The following is an 18,874-nucleotide window of genomic DNA, read 5'->3' as shown; positions in this document are numbered from 1 at the left end:
ACAACCTGATTAAACCCAACAAACTTCCTCTGGCCATGGGGCATAACGAATATCCAAGCAGTTTTGTCACTGATGCATTCAAATACAAGCATATCAGACTGGGTATTTGAGTATCCACACACACCCCTACTACATCACCACCTTCTGCAAACGACAAGCTTTAGAAATATGTACAGTTTACTCCAGCATGGCATGCAATGTTCTGATTTGCAGCAGATCATCTATTTGGCCTAAAGTTTGTGGACACTTAACCATCACACCCATATGTGCCTTGTGAGCATCCCATTCCAGAGGGAAACCCCGCTGCTGTTAGAACAATCTCGACTCTTTTTGGACCGTTACTGTGGGGATTTGCGTTCATTCAGCCACAAGAGCATTAGTGAGGTCCGGCACAGATGTCGGGCTCGGAGGTCCTCGGTGCCGTCGGTGTTCCAGTTCATCCCAAAAGTGTTCAGTGGGGTTGAGGTCAGCGCTCTGTGCGGGACACTTAATTTCTTCTACTCCAACTTTGACAAACCATGTCTTCATGGAGCTCACTTTGTGCACAGGGGCATCATGGTGCTGATCAGGTTTGGGCCTCATATTTCCAGTGAAGGGAAATTGTAATGCTACAACAAACGGACGTTCTATACAATTTTGTGCCTCCAACATTGTGGTAACAGTTTAGGGAAGGCTCACATGTGGGTGATGGACAGGAGATAAATTTTGGTTACATTAACAGGAAGACATCATTGCTAGTCATCTTGCAATGTTATACCGTTTACCTATAATTAAATTGTACGTCAATACCTGTTAAGTGACTTTTTAAAAAAAAATTTGATTCAGTGCTTCCAGAGGCTTTAAAGGAAATAAAGGACTGATCGTGCATGTGGATTAACAGACGGTAATAGATTTAAAATTGACATGTCACATTTGACCAGCCAACAAGGTGAATATTACCATAACTAGCATCCTTCCAATGGGGAAAAAGGCATTAGGAGAGGTCTGAACGAACCCCCACCCCCCAAAAAAAAAAAAAACCAGACACCACTCACATCTTTCACTCACCAAAACCAACCAGCAAAGTGCCAATTAGACTGGCAGAATATGCATTCGTCCCCAAGAGAGTGGCTCTAAGCATCTGCTTTCGCTATAATTGGCTCCCCGTTTAGTGTGCTACTGTGGGAGATCTAACGGAGGTGTGCTTTAATGAGGAAACCGAGAAGCTGAGCTAGGAGGAAAGGAGAGAACGAGAGAAACAAAAAAGAATCAGTCTCTGCCGTGACAGAGGTCAGGGCTAAATAAAGGTACACAAGTAGATCTTTGCCATTCTAGCCAGAAAGACGCCTGCAGTGGAAGAAAAAAGCCGATTCTACAGGACAATGATGTAACAACACAGGAGCAAGGCACAAAGGACCACAAAGTCCAAAAGTGCAACAGTAACTGCGCTCCAAAACTGTGGAGTCATAAATCACGACAAAGAAATGTGCAGAGCCTGAACTGCAATAAAGTGATGCAGCCAGCTGCCATAATACCTACAAGAGTGGAGTCCAAAAGATAATACAGGGCGCTAAAGTATAAATAAATAAATAAACAGAAGAGAAGAAGCATTTGTAGAGTCTGGTGATGGTTCCCCAGATGTTCCTAGACTAAGTCAGGGGTATAGAGTCCATGACCAGGAGAGCGGGATCATCCACAACAGGAGCGTCTATGCAGATGTAATAAGTGTTCTTGATCAGCTGCTTTCACCACCTCCTGTAGGGCCTTGCTCCAATTCCCAAACAAGACAGATCAGACGATCACCATGTAGAACACCGCGAGGATGATAGAGAGAAGGTTTGTGCTCCTCAGAAATAGAAGCACCGCTGGGCTTTTGGTCTAAGGAGGCTGGTGTGATGCACACCAAGAAACCTTCTGATTGTTTTCATGGCTGCATCACTGATGTGCAGCAGAGAGGGATAACAATGTGCGATTGTAGTTTTTCTCTAGTCTGCAAGTCACTCCTCCTACTCACCATCCATCACCACGGCGTTATCAGCAAACTCGGTGTGGTTGGAGGAAATGGTACAGCCGATATTTCAGTGTTTAAAAACTGAGTGATCTCCCCTGTTGGTTGATGTATACATGTATACACTCTAGGTTTCGCCAATTCAAATACGAATTCAAACGTCTTCCACGAAAGGATATAAGAGCAATTAACTGACTAACTCGTGCACTGAGACAGCCTTGGCTTACACGACGTACATCACTGAGAAGGCGAGACAGTCCATTAATCAGTTCTTTAGAATTCTTATTTTCAATCATCTTTTACTCAATATAAAATTTGGACATTTCCTTTATTTATTTATTTTTACTTTGTTCATAGCTCTTGCATCTGCTTTAATATGCTTAAAGCTTAACAGCTAAATACGTCACAGATCCACAGATCATTTAGATACACTAATTCACAGATTTGATCTTTAATCTATGACGACGTATGATTTCACCCGCACACAAACGTGGTTGACTCCAACAGTCACTGATCTGGAACTATTTCTGGAACTTATTCATAATGAAATTCTTCAGGCTGTTGAAAAATATAGGAATCTGATTTTTGTAAGGAAAAAAAAAGAAAAAAAAAAAAGAAGTCATAACTACAACTAATGTGCACAAATGTTAAACCACAGTAATCTATTCGTACGCATAAGTTTGGGCAGGAAGAAATCTAAAGCATTAACTCCAAGATGTTTACACAGAGCCTGGAAAAAAGAAGCTATATTTTTGCTTTCTTGTATGTGCAATGTCCAGAAATTTTTGCTAGCCTAATTAGTTTTGAACTGCAGTTATGCTTCGAAACATGTAGTGAATTAATTCTACATAATGAAATCAGCCGAATGTGTGATCAGATAAGAGCGAAAGCTAGAATCGATGTATTCATTGTTACAGGAGACCGCAGAATCCAGTCGAGCTTATTTTAATGCATCTTACTGAGCCGCAGAGCCGCTGAGCCAGTGGCGTGCTGAGTAGATGTGTGGGGGCAGGATTCAGAACAAGTGCCTAGAATAAAACCAGTGATGTTTAACAATTAAATGGCTCTTTAAAGTGAGTGAGCCAATCTGCTTGGCTAGCGGGGAAATTTCATAACCGCGTTCGCTTAGGAAAAAAGGGGGGGGGGGGGGGGGGGGGGTATAATGAGAACATTTTGCTCAGTTAAGGGGGCCACACTATCCTTGCTGTCGTTTTTTTTGGTTGTTTTTTTTTTTTTTTTTTTAAAGGGAGAACAAAAAAGCTATTTCATAAATGTAGGACGCTGAGAATATAAAGTGAGGCAATGAGGAGAGAACGCATGCTGAGAGCTTTGACTTGAGATGAAATGCTTATTCTGGTATTGACTTTTTTGCTAATTTTGTTGCGTCTTACAAAAAGAGAGAAAATGTGCAACGTTGCTTTTTGTATTATAATTTTACTGGATAAAAAAAAAATAATAAATTCCATCAAAGCCCTCTCCATCACAGTTAAGGAGATTAGTCTGATAAACCAAAGAGAAAAGTATTTCTGTATGTTTTGTGATAAACTACTGAAGGAATTTAACTCGTATTAAACTCTGATTTCAGTTATTCTATCGTCTGAAAAACGGAGACCTGAGGCTTCATTTATAAAACATTCATACGCATGAGTTTGATATTAAAATAGTCATACGCATATCAACGGATTAAAATCTAAGTTAATTATATTTATTAATTAGATGTCATGAAATCCAGGAGACATTGTGCGAATCGTGAAGAGAATGACTCTACAGCTACATTCAATCTATACTACACAAATGATTTAAAAATACACAAAAACATGAGTACAGTGAAAATACCTACATACTTACAGTTAACGCGCGTGTGAACATGGCCAGGGTGGAGTGTAGTTTGTAAAGTTGCAGTAGTCAGTGGTTACTGAGGTGAGGCTTCAGCGATGACAGCTTTCATGTAGGAAGTCCATTTCATAACGCTCGCATGAGAAACAAAGCCCGCCGCATGCCCACGTCCACAACACAATAACCAGCAGCTCTGATGAGCAACAGCCCCAATTTTAGCAACGACTTCATCCCCTCATGTGCGTCTGTGACCGAGACTCTATTAGGGACTCACTGATCGGAAAACAGACCGCGATCGACTTAGTTTTAAAAATATCAATGACTTACAATAAAAACAAAACTAGCACCTTATAAACCAGGACATTTTATATAACAGATGTAAGTTAGTAAAACGTCATGGAAAACCGTTCAGAAAAGACTCGGACTAAACATCTATAGCTGTACCAAACACGATTACACACGTATTTGCTACACAACACACCAAAAGGTCTCCCGCAAGCTTAATTTCTGAAAATGATCATGTGACCAAATGACACAGTTCCTCAGGTATGATGCAGACAAAATGTAGGAAAACATGGATCGTGTTGCAGATCCATACACAACCAAGTGCATTTTTATTTTCAAGTTTCACAATTTAAGATGCTTAAAATGCCCATTTTTGACACAAAAGTTAACTCTAAACATCTAAAATACATTTTGATTTATTTTTTGTATTTATTATATTTTTCTCCCAGCCTCGGATGTTCCACTCACGGGATACGGAGCATGCGACATGTTTTGGTACACTCTTCTGGCCACAACTTTCAGAATCTTCCAGGCTGCGATTGGACTGGCTCGCCGCACTCCCATGCTGTTCTCCAGCAGAACAAACTCCTAAAGTACACGTGTGTGTGTGTGTGTGTGTGTGTGTGTGTGTGTGGTGTGAAGTGTGAGACCAGCCCTCAGGTATTTTGATGAGGTCTAATCCAGATCTTTTTTCCAAAAGTTTGGATTATTTTATCTGTGTCGGGTTGATTCCAGAAAAAAGTAAAAGTGGATGGGATATTGGAGAAACCATATCGGATATCAGATCCTGTAACAAATGGCAAAGACTGGAATTGGAAAAGAAATTTTTGGAACTGAAAGACTTATTATATTTAGACTTATATACATTAATACATTATGACACAGTGTAAGAGATTTTTGTGTGAAAGGGTTGAACTATGAAGTGCTTCAAGTTTAAAGGGAAAAAAAAAAAAAAAAAAAAGTTAAACCTTAGTAGTTTTTAAGGAAAACAATAAGAGATGGATATCGGTATCATCATTTAGAGGTATATTTATAGTCCTTTTTAAACACCAAAATCCTTACCGAATGCTGTTTTACTGAAAACAGGAAAAAATAAAACAGACGGTGAAAAACCCTCACCTGTGATTTTATCTCGTACTAGTTTGCAGGACTCGATCTCCCCGATGCTGCCGAAGAGGCTCTTGAGCTCCTCCTGAGTCATGTTCTGGGGCAGGTAGTTCACGATCAGGTTCGTCTTGCTGTCCTCCATGCCGCTCGACTCCACCGGTGAAGAGCAGCTGTTCATCTGGTTTGGACCGTTGCTCGTGTTGTTACACGTCGGCCCGTTCGAGAGCTGCGTTTCCATGGCAGCAATTACCTGCTAAAGAACCCAAAAAAGGGGGAAGGAGATCAAGTCAGAAAACACACTTTTACCTTCCACCTTTCCAACATGTCATCATGAGCCATCTTGCCTGTAGGTGCTGCCTGTGCGAGCAAAGATTTTACACGACACGCTTTCAATTCTAATAACCTAAAAATGTTTAAGAAATAAAATTCTCCATGTAAAAGTTTTTAGTTCACACAGATACAATTTGAGTTTTTTTTTTTTTTTTGGAAAGATTAAATCGAAATAGTGAATAATGTATAAAAAATGATCCTATTTAAAGTGTCTTTTTTTTTTTTTTTTTTTAAATGACAAAGGAAGAAGACCATCACGATCTGTCTGTAGTCTAAAACTGAGAAAACAAGCACATTTTTAGCTTCGAGCTCCTACAAAAAGATACCAGGAGAGTTAAGGTCTAGTGTATAGATAAAATAATCCAGAGAGAAAATCCATTTCTGCTGCTCCGTCTCCCACACACCTCATTTCTTCCTGCTGTAACAAGCCTAAGCTACGTGCACGTAGCATCAATGATGCTAATTAGCTACGAACACAGACGGGGTCGTGTTAAGGACGCGAAAGTGTAGAGATCCTCTGCAGAGTGGTAGCACTATAAACAGCAAACCTTATTTTATCTTGTTTTCAGTATAATAAAAGCCAGAACCGTTCATCAGGAGTATTAACGCCATAATAAACGCTGCTCCAGCACAAAGCACCTGATCAGCTGTAAAGCATTTCCTAATCACATTAACATTAGTGCCAAGTAACAGCTAATTACTCCAAGCTGAAAAACACCAGTACCTACAATTAAATTGTTTACCTAACCAGCGCAACAACACCGTCAAAATCAGCAACACACACGAGACATTAGCACCACATCCTCACAAGATTAACACCAACACACACTCTTCAAATATTCAAATACCTCCAACAGGTACAAATCTACACCCTTATTCAATAAACACCAGTCTTCCAGCAACCCTCAACAAAGCACCTTCAAACTCCAGTCAACAAACGCCTTTCAATCAACCTCCCTCAAACCCTCCTCATACACACTTCAGCATTTTCTACAGTCTAGAATAAACACTCCAACTGATGCCCTTTTTCCAAAAACACCCATCAACATATAATCCACATTATGTACACTTCGTCAAACACCCTTCTGCAAATACTCTAGATTTTCTTGGCGTGTCCAAGTTTTCCAGACAGAATTTGCTCTGGAGTTAAAGCACTCATCTGAATTCTGTCACAGATAACAGCTACAGTAACAGCTAAAAGTGCGGACTCTCACTAAATTCTTTAATTTTATCATTTCATATTTTGAAATAGTGTTGAGCAGAAAACCAGGAGCACATCTGACGCGTAGCTGAAGAGGGACAACCCAGCTGAAACCTTCTCTACGTCACATCGTGTAGAGGATCCTTCCTACATCTGCACCATTACCTGCTGGACTTTCCTGGCACTTTTTGACTTCAACTGAAATTCAGAAGATTTTGTAATTACTTCTTGGCTTCCTGAACTTTTATTTGCATTTGTTTTTATGCTTATAGGTTTGAATATTGTATTTAATCAGGTAAGTCTACATTTTTTACAAGTATGGTTTACGTCACTTGTGTATGGTTGACGTGCAGTTTAAGTTTAAACTACAGTTTAGTGTTTGGCCCGTTATTACTACAGCAACAGTTTTCTTTATAAGTGGGGTTTAATCATTGCTTTTACAACACTAATACTCGTTACGTAACTGCTGGAATAGCGCGCCTAACGCAAAACCGCTAACAAAAGTATTACTCGATAAATGACATCACTTGCCTGAGGGCAAAACTTTTTTTTTAATAACATTTGATCAAATTTAATCAATCTGAAGCAGAGAAGGGACAGATTTGAGACGTGATGAATTGAACAGCTCGAGTCGCTCAAGATTTTTTAGCAAGGTTTGAATTTCGTTTTTGACACAACGACCCAAGCCTGCTTGCTCTCCATTCCATGATTTATAAGCACTCGAGATGTAACGTGGAGCACCACAGGAAATTGGCCATGACAGGAAAGACATGAGAAGGAGGATATATATATATATATATATATATATAAAAAAAAAAGAAAAATAAATCAAAAGAGTAAATAAGTCCCACAGACCCCGGTCCAAGGCTCAGCCGCCCACGAGCCACTTCTAAGCAGAGAAGCCACATCACACAGCCTGACTGCCATGTTAGTTTGGAGATGCCGTCTGCAAAAATGTGGACACAGAGCACACCGTGTTAGAAACACACACACACGTCAGATCACATCATTACAGAAAGAGGGGGAGGGATTTGTTTGTTAATTTTTGGGGACTGGGGAAGCCATGCAGACATTTTTTAAACGACCCAGCGTCACTCCATACATCAGACAGAACAGATGCAGAACATTTGTAAAATCATAAATTGTAGTAAAAATCTATTTGCATTTCATGCTCAAGTCTCCTTTATAATCCAACATCGCAATTTATACACTAGTGGCACTTTACTTCCCAAAATATACACATGAGCACTAGATTACACGATCACCCGCTTTTTCAGACTATAGAACCCTGGAATCGACATTTATGACTGAGATCATTAAAAAAAAATGTCAGGACAGTAAAGGAGGTGAGGTTAAAACAGTTCACTCCAGAATCAAAGCTGCATCGTGCGAGACAATCAGTGATGCACTGAACTGGTGCAGGCCACATCCAGTGACGGTGAGGTGGAAGAAAAGAAAAACAGAAAGCTCTGTATGCGAGCACCGGACAGCAGAGATGAAGGTCAGACTCGTGAGATCCCAGCAAACTCGTGCGCCTTTGCAATGATTCATGTAAAAATGACCATGACCAGCCTCCACTTTACATCTGTTCACACGTTTAACAACGAGAAATGTTTATCAAAATCTGGCTAAACAGCCAACACACATTCACTCTCACACACACACACACACACACACACACACACACAGGCCTAGAGAGATTAGTTACTTTCAAGAAAGTTTCCTCATCTGGATTTCAGACAGAATGAAACAAAACTCATTGCTCCTTTCACTCCCACTCCACTGCTCAAAAGTGCTACAGTTCCATATATATGAAGCTGTGTGTGTGTGTGTGTGTGTGTGTGTAAGTAAAAGTGAATCGAGTACGCTAATGTTCACTTTAGGACAGAAGTAGTAAAAGCACATTCTTCTCTGGTTCGAGTTCATTTTAGTGCCGTTTTCTCTCCCCAAGGGACGATTTCCATGAGACATTATTAGCTTTACTCCTAATATCTTATTCGTTATTAATTACGTCACGATACCTGTGAAATTTCAGAAAAGTGTCTTAGAGTTTAGACGTTTCATTTCTAATGCAGCATCAAGGGCTATATTCATAGCAAGAGCAAGGTTATAAAATAAAGTAGAAACATGCACACAACACTAAATAGGCATACAAATAAACAGGATACATTATACATTTTTAAATAGTAAAAATGATTTAAATGTAAAATATTCCATACTGACTAAGTTAAAAATCTATGATTTGTTTCAAAACAATTTGGAATAAAATTGATATTTATTTCTATAAAGAATAGAAATTATACTCTGATTAAAAGCAGCTTTAAAATTGGAAAACCTGATTTATGAGAATTTATAAATATTTGAATTTCTCCTTTTTCAGTTTAAAGTTAGTTATTTTGTAGATATTGCAGACAAATACATGCATTTAAAAAATAAATAAATAAATAAAGTAACCCTACTGTTTTGCAGGCAGGCAGTTGGGAAAACTCTCCCGCCACACACACACACACTTCTTCGCCTTCAAACATATTTTCAGAGATATTTTTGGAATATCTCCCACCCCTAGCTAGCATGCCGATAACGCTGATGTCGCCTAGTAGCTGAACGCTAAGAGCTAGCTGTTACGATTCACACTAAGCAGCAGATAGAGTACAGTGAGTTATTACGCCTCGTTCTAGTTGTTGCATCTGTTAAAGTTTAGATTTCTTAGGAATTTAGATCTGAAGCTGTCAGATCAGTGCTAAAACTTCACCTCATGACTTTACCAGAACATGTGATTATAGAGCAACGCAGTGATGTAGTAATGGAGATGGAATGAGTTACAAATCAAAAGTATTAACTAAACAAGAACAGAACAGATACGCAGTCATTTCTGAGTAAATGTATGTTATTAGTAAGAGCTTTCTGTGCCTTGTTTAGTCGTCGTCTGTAATTTTGTACCATTTCATACCGTAGTGCAAGTGCCGAGGGAAAGTCAAGAGGAACTCGAGTTTATTTAAAGCCTTAAATCACAGCCACATCACGGTTTATACTCGACCCCTTCAGAACAACTTCAGAGGAAACGATAAAGGAAGACCAGCCATGAACAAAAAAAATCATTAACTATGAGATGATACGCTAAAGCCATGATACGAGACGTATCCCGATACAGGCGCCATGAGACAATATTGACAATTTAATGCATTTATTTTTTTTAAATGACAAACTGAACTGCTGCAATATCAATACACTAATGAGAAAAGTAGATCAGGTCTAATAAAATCAAATTTTCCCCAATTACCATTATTTTAATCTTTCACTATCATAAAATACATTTATGGAAATGTTCCTAATATGGAAAGATTGACTGGTGGTAGATTGTGCCTTAAAAGAGTAAATAAAGTCACGTCCTCAAATCACAACTCCTCCTGCTGCTGTCCGACATTCATCTGAAAAGCACGAGCACGTCACACTGACTGAATTAACTGTAAAGATGAGGAAAAAAAAAAAAAATCATGATTTTATTTTGTACATTTCCCTTCATCCCACTGAAATTAGTTTCTGGCTACACCACTGCCAGCACCACACACACACCACGTGCTTCTGAATCGTTTTAGACGCGAGTGTGACTTGCATCAAGCGCAGCACAGAGGCGTTAATTTGAACCCGTGTTTCAGAGCGCAATCAGGCCAGCCGCGGTAGAAACCGGAGTGTTTCAGCTTTATTTATTCCAAGTTTAGGCAGGCCAAATGAAACGAGGCCTCGTCTTTGACTCGCGTGCCAGAACGCTTCCTTCTGATTAGCTTAACTTTTTGGACTATTAAATAAGCTTGCTTTGAGGCGGTTAGTTCCCACTTGCAAACTTCCTGCTCTGTATGCTGCTGCCTACTGCGTAAGAAGAGACAGCGCTCAATGAATAATAAACAGAAGTCTCGCGATATACCTCAGGGAAACAAAATTAGTCTCGCCAGTATTTTGTATTGTTAAATTCAGGACAATGAAATTGTCTTAAACCTGTTAACACTCACCAGATCCAATGTGCTCACCCAGTCCTGTGCTTTGGTCACCTGGAAACCTAATTATGTAGAGTATGACCAGCTAAAACATTAATTAATTAATGCAAACGAGGAACGTGCGTGAAGCTGCATTCAGACAGAGCTAATGAGCGAGCACTTGAATTCCCAGAAAGAGGTGACTGAGCGCAGTCCTTATCCTCTTTCCATGATGTAGCATGTAGTGTTTGCACTCTCGACAAAACAGCAGTAGGTCTTTTACTGGCATTTCTGCTCATCTGGCCACGTTTCCATTCTCCCTCACTGACTGCACGTTGCACTGCACTGGGTTTTGCCATTTCCTCCCCCCCCCCCCCCCCCCCCCTTTTTTTTTTTTTTTTTTTTTTTTTTAAAACATCTGTGCAAGCTAATAAACACAGTGTTAGTTGTATGCAGGTGGGATACAGGTGCTCTTACCCACTACCAATTTTTTTTTTTTTTTTTAAAAAACACATACCAACGCGGCTGAAATGTATCCAACGCCGACATCTTCACAGCAACCAAGCTGATTTCCTGTGAGGAGCAATGCCAATGTAAACAGCTTTAAGGCTATTTGTGTCCTACGATCAGTGCGAGATCTGCATCACGTCCACCATCTCACACATGCTCACCAAATACACACATCTATGGCTTGAAACTGAACATGAAATACCAAGTCCAGCATTTCAATCCAACAGCCAGCATCATATCAGTGTGTAACTAACAGCAATCACACTTAACCTGATAATACAATGTGAATAAATACAAAAAACAGTGACCTCTAAATAAACCAGAATAAACTTTTTAATCCAATGCCTGGGCAGAATGAAGGATAAAACAGTTATATGAGCAAACAAAGGGCTCTAGCAATTTACAAAATATATTTTAGATATTAAAAATAACTGAAATTGGATTGCGGCTCAATTGGAGCAGCGTTCAAACCATATTCCCAAATCAGAATAACAAAGAATGAAGGGTGCTTTATGGGCACTTTCACACCTGTTAGTCCTTTGAGGCTAATCGAAGCAAATACACCAAAACTTGGTTTGGTTTTACACTGTCTATAATTAATCAAACCATGACGGGGGGGGGTTGGCTGAAGAATGTGTAGGGCTGAAAACATCCCGCCAAGATTAAAGATCATGCAGATGGTGCTAAAGAAATCGTTAGCTAATAATAAATAACTAGTTGTAAACGTTTTCTGCATCACGTACAGCGTTTCATTTGTTTGTTGCGCTGAATCTCCAGAACACAGGATTTCTGCGGCGCTACAGCTCTGTCCTTTAGCTCAGTTTATCACAAAACTTCCTGTAATCGAGTCGATTCAGAGTCGAAAGGCTTTCACTAGTGTTGGCTAGGAAGAGGATCGACACCACCTCGCTCGGACAGGTTGTTTTGGTCTCGAGTGTGATTTCTGAGTTCTCACCTGATTAAAGAAGCACACCGATGTGAAGCACAAGCACCACGGTTCGATACGCACGGACTAAACCATGTACAACATCCTTTATAAAGGAGACACAAGGTGCTCCAACACTTGGGACTCATCCTCAGCTACTCTGACAGGTCTTGTGCTTGTTATGATAACGAGGACACGTCTTTACAAATAACGTGAATATAAATGAAGGGTTTTTGCCCCTCAGTATATTAATGAGTTCAGGATGAATACAGAAGGGACTCAGTTTTAGTAATAAAATCCTCTGCACGCAAACCACAGATTCACCAGGAAGTCGACTCTAAATTGTAACAAAGTCCAACAGCTTTGATTGACACTGATGCAGATTTGTATAATAAAAAGATTTTTTTTTTAATCCCCCCCACATCAGCCTTTCTAATTTAACCACGTCCGACAGATACAAAAGGGTGAATCGATTCAATCCAGCAGCATCTGAATTCGCTCTACAGAGACCGCATCTTTAGCCTGTGAAAAGCTCAATACAGCCTGAGGAAAAGAAAGGCTGACTGTGAGCCAGACAAAAACGCTGTGCACGGCAAAAACTGTGAGGAAACGATGAGGAAGAAGGCTGTGCTATTTATCCAGCTTCCACACTCCTCTCTCTCTGTAATTTCACCTTTTAATTCAACAGGGAGTAAAACACTGGCCCACTTCCTGGCTTTAGAAAGCAGCCCAATAAAAGAGGAGACTGAAGTGGATTTCAGGAGGGATGCGTTCACTGTTCATGAGATTTCATATCTATATTCTGATAACTGTATACCATTTTATCATAATTCTAATTATATGCATTAACACATTTGTTATACTATATTTTATCTGGTGAACAGAATTAGAAAGTTATGTTTCAACTTAACATGCTTCAAACACACCAGCTTCGATTGTTGCATCAACTCATTTCAGTTGCTGCTTATAAAACTGTACATCAAACCAAAAGGTCGGACTGTTAAAGTGCAAAGCGCGTTCCCGACAGCTCATTTGCATGTAGCGACGCCCACAAAACTTCATAAAAGTGCTCAGACAGCTGGGAGAACAAAATGAACAATCAGGGTAAAAGCTGAAAGACAGCAGTGGAAGTTATTTTGACTTCTATGCCAATAAAAATATTTAATAATAAACAAGCGCTACACCCTCCGTCAGCTGAGGCATTTGTTTATGGCTATGATTAATTTTATTTGTCTTAATTTATGGGTTTATTTATTTATTTATTTTTTATATCCTTTAATGCCAACAATTGACAGCTGATTTTCACAGAATGTTCCGGATGGTGCTCTTGGTCCCTGACCTAGTGAACTAGCATGAGGATGTGTTTTTGCTAGAGACTCTAAACCACTTCTGTAAGTCACTGTGGATAAGGACATCTGCTAAATGCTGTAAACATAATAAAACTAAGCACTTTAAACTCGACAGTATATTCTATACTTACAACTGCACTAATCCATGAAAATATGATTTGAAGTCAATCAACTCGAGGTTAACATGTAAATATACACGCTCAGGAGCACGAGTTCGACACGAAAGTTTCTGTATTTGTGGGATTTTCATAAATACCAAATTTCTTGTTTAAACACTTGTACGAAAGAGTCACGAATAAATCCGTTCATATCCAGCGCGATAACCGAGGCCCAACGTGAGGCCAGAAAACTGCAGCTCACAGCCAAAACCTTCAACAGCTTCCAACAAGGTCACAAACGGTGTGATGCATTAGAAACTTTATTAGAAAAAGTTAAAAATACATTTGTTCAATGCCTTAGTCCAGGCATTTAAAAACTGAGCTGATTCACAAATGGGGTCATGAAAGAAAATGTCTGTAAATGCATTTTATTGATTCATTTTTCAAATGAATATTTCTCCAACTATGAAGATGGATTGTGTGCTACTACTCTGAAATGTTACTGCGAGTCTCATTCAAACAAGCCATGTTTAATTTACGAGTAGTCTTTGCCATCATGACGCACTGCACTAGCGTACTTCAGGGTAGTTCTTCAAAAAAACAAAAACAAAAACAAAAACAAAAAAAAAAAGGACAAATTTCTCCATCCATCTACCTCCCCTAGCTCCACGACTAGAGCGGCTCAGACTCAGTGGAGCAACAGAAGTCGGAGGGGAGACGCAACTAAATATTTATTGAATATGGTGATAGTAAATAATGAGAAAACAAAATGCTAAGGCTTGGGGGGGTCACAGAAAGTTCATAAAGTCCACGTGGGGTTGTTTGCCCAGATAGTTTAGGATTTCTGGGCTTAGTCTTTATTAACGCAATTACGAAGCTGATTATACGTTATTACACTACTTTAGCTCAGTTTTGTACGTAGCTTGCTTCCAGGCAACCGGAAAACGCGACTGGGCAGCACACTGGAGCGTTTAGTCGCCTGGCGAGCCAGCTAATATATTTACTACGCCCACTGTCGCACTGGTGACGATATTTTGAAGCGTCTGCTATATCTGTAGACTGTAAATCTCTCAATGTAGCCTACGATGCCTCCTACAGTGTCAAAATCCTTCACTAATTTCTCAGAGGCACTAGCAAATGCAAAAAAAAAAAAAACAAACCCTGAACAACCAGAATAAAAAGCACACGTTTTGTACCTTTAGTATTCACTTTGTATCTGGGTCTGTGAACACTGTGTACCTTTATATCTCATTTAAAGTTCAGAATTGGACTTCTGAGGCTAAAAATTTACAGTGCGTAAAAATTCACAACGTGCTCCTGGGTCAGAGTGACTTAATGACAGAGCAGGTCAAAATAAAGAAAGAAAAAAAAAAAAAAAATACGCTGAATGTTCTGCCCTACTTGGGAGAGGCTTTATTCGTAAGGTTGAATGCTGAACTGTTGGATAACACTCCATCTCGGCCTCAAGGGAAGGACACGAGTACGGTTATTTTCCTCAACCACGAAAGTGAGCTAGAATACAGCAACAATCTCACTTTGCTCAAGTGCTGCACATCGCACGTGCACCATCACGTAACATCGCTCACTCACAAAACAGCAAGCGTTTATTAGGAGTGGGGGAGAAAATCACAACATCTCTATCAGGAGACATCCTGATAAACTGCATACAATTCAAGCACGGATACGTTCTCAGTCAATGGTAGCAAAAAAAAAATTTAATAGGAGAATGTCTTTACTAGATTAAAGACTAGAACGTGGCTTGTTCTTTTTAGGAATCGGCAATGTACAAGAATGTAGAAACAGGAGGGAAAAAAAAAATAAATACACGCAGTCAGTCTTAAACTCAGTCGTTTTTTTTTTTTTTTTGCAGTGCAAGCAGATAGTAAAGCAGCTCACAGCCCAAACACAAGCTGAAGATTGCCACATTGTCCAAGATGCAAGAACGACACGTTATCAAAGACATGATCGAATAAAGATCTACACACTGCATCCCTGATGTAAAAACACAAAAAAGAAATACACATTGCTTTAAAAGGTAATTATTTGGGGATGTTATCACTACCACCAAATTAAATAAATAAACAAACAAACTGCTTTACAAGTATTTTTTGTATTTGGGGTTATTATTATTGCAAGCATTAAAAAAAAAAAAAAAAAAAAAAAAAAAAAAAAAACCACTGCGTTAGAGATAATTATCTGGGTTTTATGACTTGTCCTTCACGCGGTTCAGTCTGTGGGTATTTTATTTCTCCTTTAAAAAAAAAAAAAAAAAAAAAAGATTTCGGATTAACTGCACACTCAGTGACCTGTTTGTGTTTCTATTCATGTATCTATCAGAATTATTCAATGTAATAATGACGCAACTAGCCTTTATTCAGTCCTGCAACAAATGGTGCAGCAGTTGGTGTGTGTGTGTGTGTGTGTGTGTGTGTGTGTGTGTGTGTGTGGTGGGGGTGCAGTGATCAAAACATAACGTATAAATAGCAATAAGTCTGAGTGACAAGATGCTGAGGTTTGAGTGTAGGAGTTCACAGGAGGAGAGAGACGAGTCAGTCACCTCACTGCTTTAGCTCCGTCAGTAAAATTCTTTCAGTGTGCATCGAGTTTGGAGGCGTCACTAAAACCATCCCGGTGGATTACGGTCGGCACGGGCACATGCTCACTTTCCACATCGCAGTAAACTCGTGCGACAGTGATTTCTCCCTGCTCACGATTTACCATAAAAATATCATGATAAATGACTGATTCTCTCACACACACAAAGACGAGTGTTTCTGCCATTTCGGGTTTAAGGAAAGTGTAATAACGTTATGAGCCGTGCAGTGGGGAAGGCTACTGCTGCTCCCAGCCACAGCGATGGTGAAAACTCAGCTGCATGATGGATTTATAGGTGATTTCACAGTCAACACTTCAAGATGGCCGACATTTTCTCTGTTCATCGACCGAGTGCTGACCGCAGCAGGACAGCAAAATGCAAAAAGCAAAAAAAAGATTCAAGCACTTTCTAATCGTCACGACTTTTAACGTTGTTTGTAAAAGTGTAACATTTGACACCGTGTTGTAAGACTAATCTTTTTAGGTCAAACCCGAAAACCAAAAGCACAGTTTTTGTCCAATTTCAGCAGTAAAGTAACCGTTATCTAACGCAGAACAAGTACGTCAGTGGACGAGACGGCTCCAAATGAAACGCGTATCGGGCTGAACTGATGTTCAACTGCAATCTGCACAACAAAGTGTTCAAGCTTACCATTTGTCTGTTCTGTAGTCCGGTCCACGTCAAATGTTACACACAATAAACAGAGGCAAAAGTCTGCTGACATGCTACTTAATTCCCAGATTGTCCTTTTTATTAACCGACCACACAGACCACTTTCCCACCTTCCTGTTCTCTAATGGTTCGTGAATTCATCTAGGTAAAGTCAGCGTGAAGCAAAAGTAAAAGCGTCTTTCACATCCTAAATTCTTGCCCCTTCTCTGAACATTTTCTTGTTAGAAGAATTGTCTGATCCGACTGCTACTTTTGCTTGTAATTTCAAACCTCCCAGGGGGAAGAAAAAGCCTCAGAGGTCCTGCTTGGGAACTCGGGACAGTCTTCAACCTCGAGTTCAGCAAGTGACGTCAAATCAACATGGCTGCTCACATAAGGAACAGTAAAAGGTAGCGCTTCTTACCTTTTAAGGAGTTACACGTTTATGTACATGTATATAATTGCATTAGATCAATCACTATAGAACCATACTGCATTCGTATATTAAGTCTATAACTTTCTGTAACATTTTCCCCACTATGTAGCTCAAACACACAAGGTCAAAAATGACAATTCCAAGTTTCCAACTTCCCGCTTCCGAGGTAATTCGGATGCAGTCGTTATCTAAGAAAGCAGAAGCATTGATTTCAGGCATCTCCCATAATCACTGTAGCAAAGGGGTCAAAAATAAAACAAACTTTCGCACCTCCACACAAATCAAAAACACACATCTGTGCTACGGTGATAACTGTTAGCACTTGATTGATTTATTTTGCCAGCAACCATCTCAACACTCCTGTCTCAGGTTTGCTTGGCTTTAAAATCATCCCAAAATGCAAGAGCTGCCCGTTTACAGTATCTACACTCGTCTGTCAGTTTTTCAGTAAGTACACTTACTCACTGTAGCTCGTGCTGCACCGATTTCACACACCACATTATATAATCAGCACAAGTCTATTTGCAGAGTGCGATTTAATCCAAAACCTAATTGGGTTTTGGTGCTGATTTTGCATGATCTCAGGCACGTGCCAGAAGTGTTTACACGGTCTAAATAATATACCAATAATATACCAATACTCCAAACCCAACCAGTGAGAGTTTACGCAATCTGGTGCGTGAGCTTTTAAATTGAAGACCGATCTGGTGAATTCAGGGTTAAAACCTGCATGATCCAAACCAAAAGCTTGAAAACGGTCACACTTCTTGCCATCGCTGCGGGTGTTATAGCAAGCTGCGAGGCAAAAATAATCCAGAAAGGAGCGCCAAATGATCTCACGCCCACATATGCAACACGCGGGTTAACGGCTTCTCCGCGCTGCCGCTCTGCACACAGCTCCGGCTGTCAGGACGCATCTACGTACAGAGAGCCGCTTTAACGCCGTTCTACTCAAAATGTAGGCCTGCATGATGGGTAATGAGCTCAGTCACTCTGAGAACATCAAATATTTAGGAAATAGCGAGCATAAAAATAGTCAAGATGAGTTTTATAGCAGTTATTAAAGCTATTTAGCAGTAGGGAAAGATCTCCATGAGGCATAATCACTCAAGAATAAAGATGCCTGAGCAAGCTTTGTTTTATTTTACATTGTTCTAAGACTTTGTAGGTTTCAGCTATTTGAATGACAACAGTTTTGTTAAAATAAAACAAGCAATAACAGTTTGAAATATTCACAGTATGGTAAACTAGCTTAAATCACAGCATCAATGTATTCAACTGTAAAAGCACAAAAAAACTACTCTTTCATGCCATACGCTGAATAGTAAAAGAAGGAGGAACAAGGATGAGCGAGGTGGAAAAAGGAAGAGTAAAGCAGGAGAAGGAAGGAAAAATAAGGAAGGAGAAGAATTGTTTGGAGTGAAGGATGTCTGCACACATCCTTGTACAAGGGTGAGACATGAAAACCTTATTTTTCATTGTCTGTTGAACAGGCGTCACAAAAGTGGATCATCTCTACATAATGCTTCATTCAGTGCAAGTGTTCCAGCACTTCATCACTTCATGTCTGGATTCCTCTTATTTAAAAAAAA

At 39.7% G+C, this 18,874-nt stretch overlaps 1 protein-coding gene across 3 annotated transcripts in view; it reads right to left on the bottom strand.

Moving 5' to 3' along the window:
- The window catches only part of elavl2 (ELAV like neuron-specific RNA binding protein 2), a 46,107-nt gene that overhangs the window by 15,274 nt on the left and 11,959 nt on the right, over positions 1 to 18,874 (bottom strand). For 2 of the 3 annotated variants that reach the window (XM_053231031.1, XM_026945370.3), the window contains exons 2-3: positions 7,602 to 7,692; positions 5,228 to 5,468 (exon numbers count right to left, since the gene is read on the bottom strand). In XM_053231031.1, coding sequence (XP_053087006.1) covers positions 5,228 to 5,468; positions 7,602 to 7,673 — 313 coding nt within the window. In that variant the 5' untranslated portion in view covers positions 7,674 to 7,692. The remainder of the gene's footprint in view (positions 1 to 5,227; positions 5,469 to 7,601; positions 7,693 to 18,874) is intronic. The other variant, XM_053231032.1, reaches the window with a different exon arrangement.

Source organism: Pangasianodon hypophthalmus, chromosome 28 (assembly GCF_027358585.1).
Source record: "Pangasianodon hypophthalmus isolate fPanHyp1 chromosome 28, fPanHyp1.pri, whole genome shotgun sequence".
Classification (NCBI taxonomy): domain Eukaryota; kingdom Metazoa; phylum Chordata; class Actinopteri; order Siluriformes; family Pangasiidae; genus Pangasianodon; species Pangasianodon hypophthalmus.
This window is presented reverse-complemented; position numbering and strand designations above follow the sequence as displayed.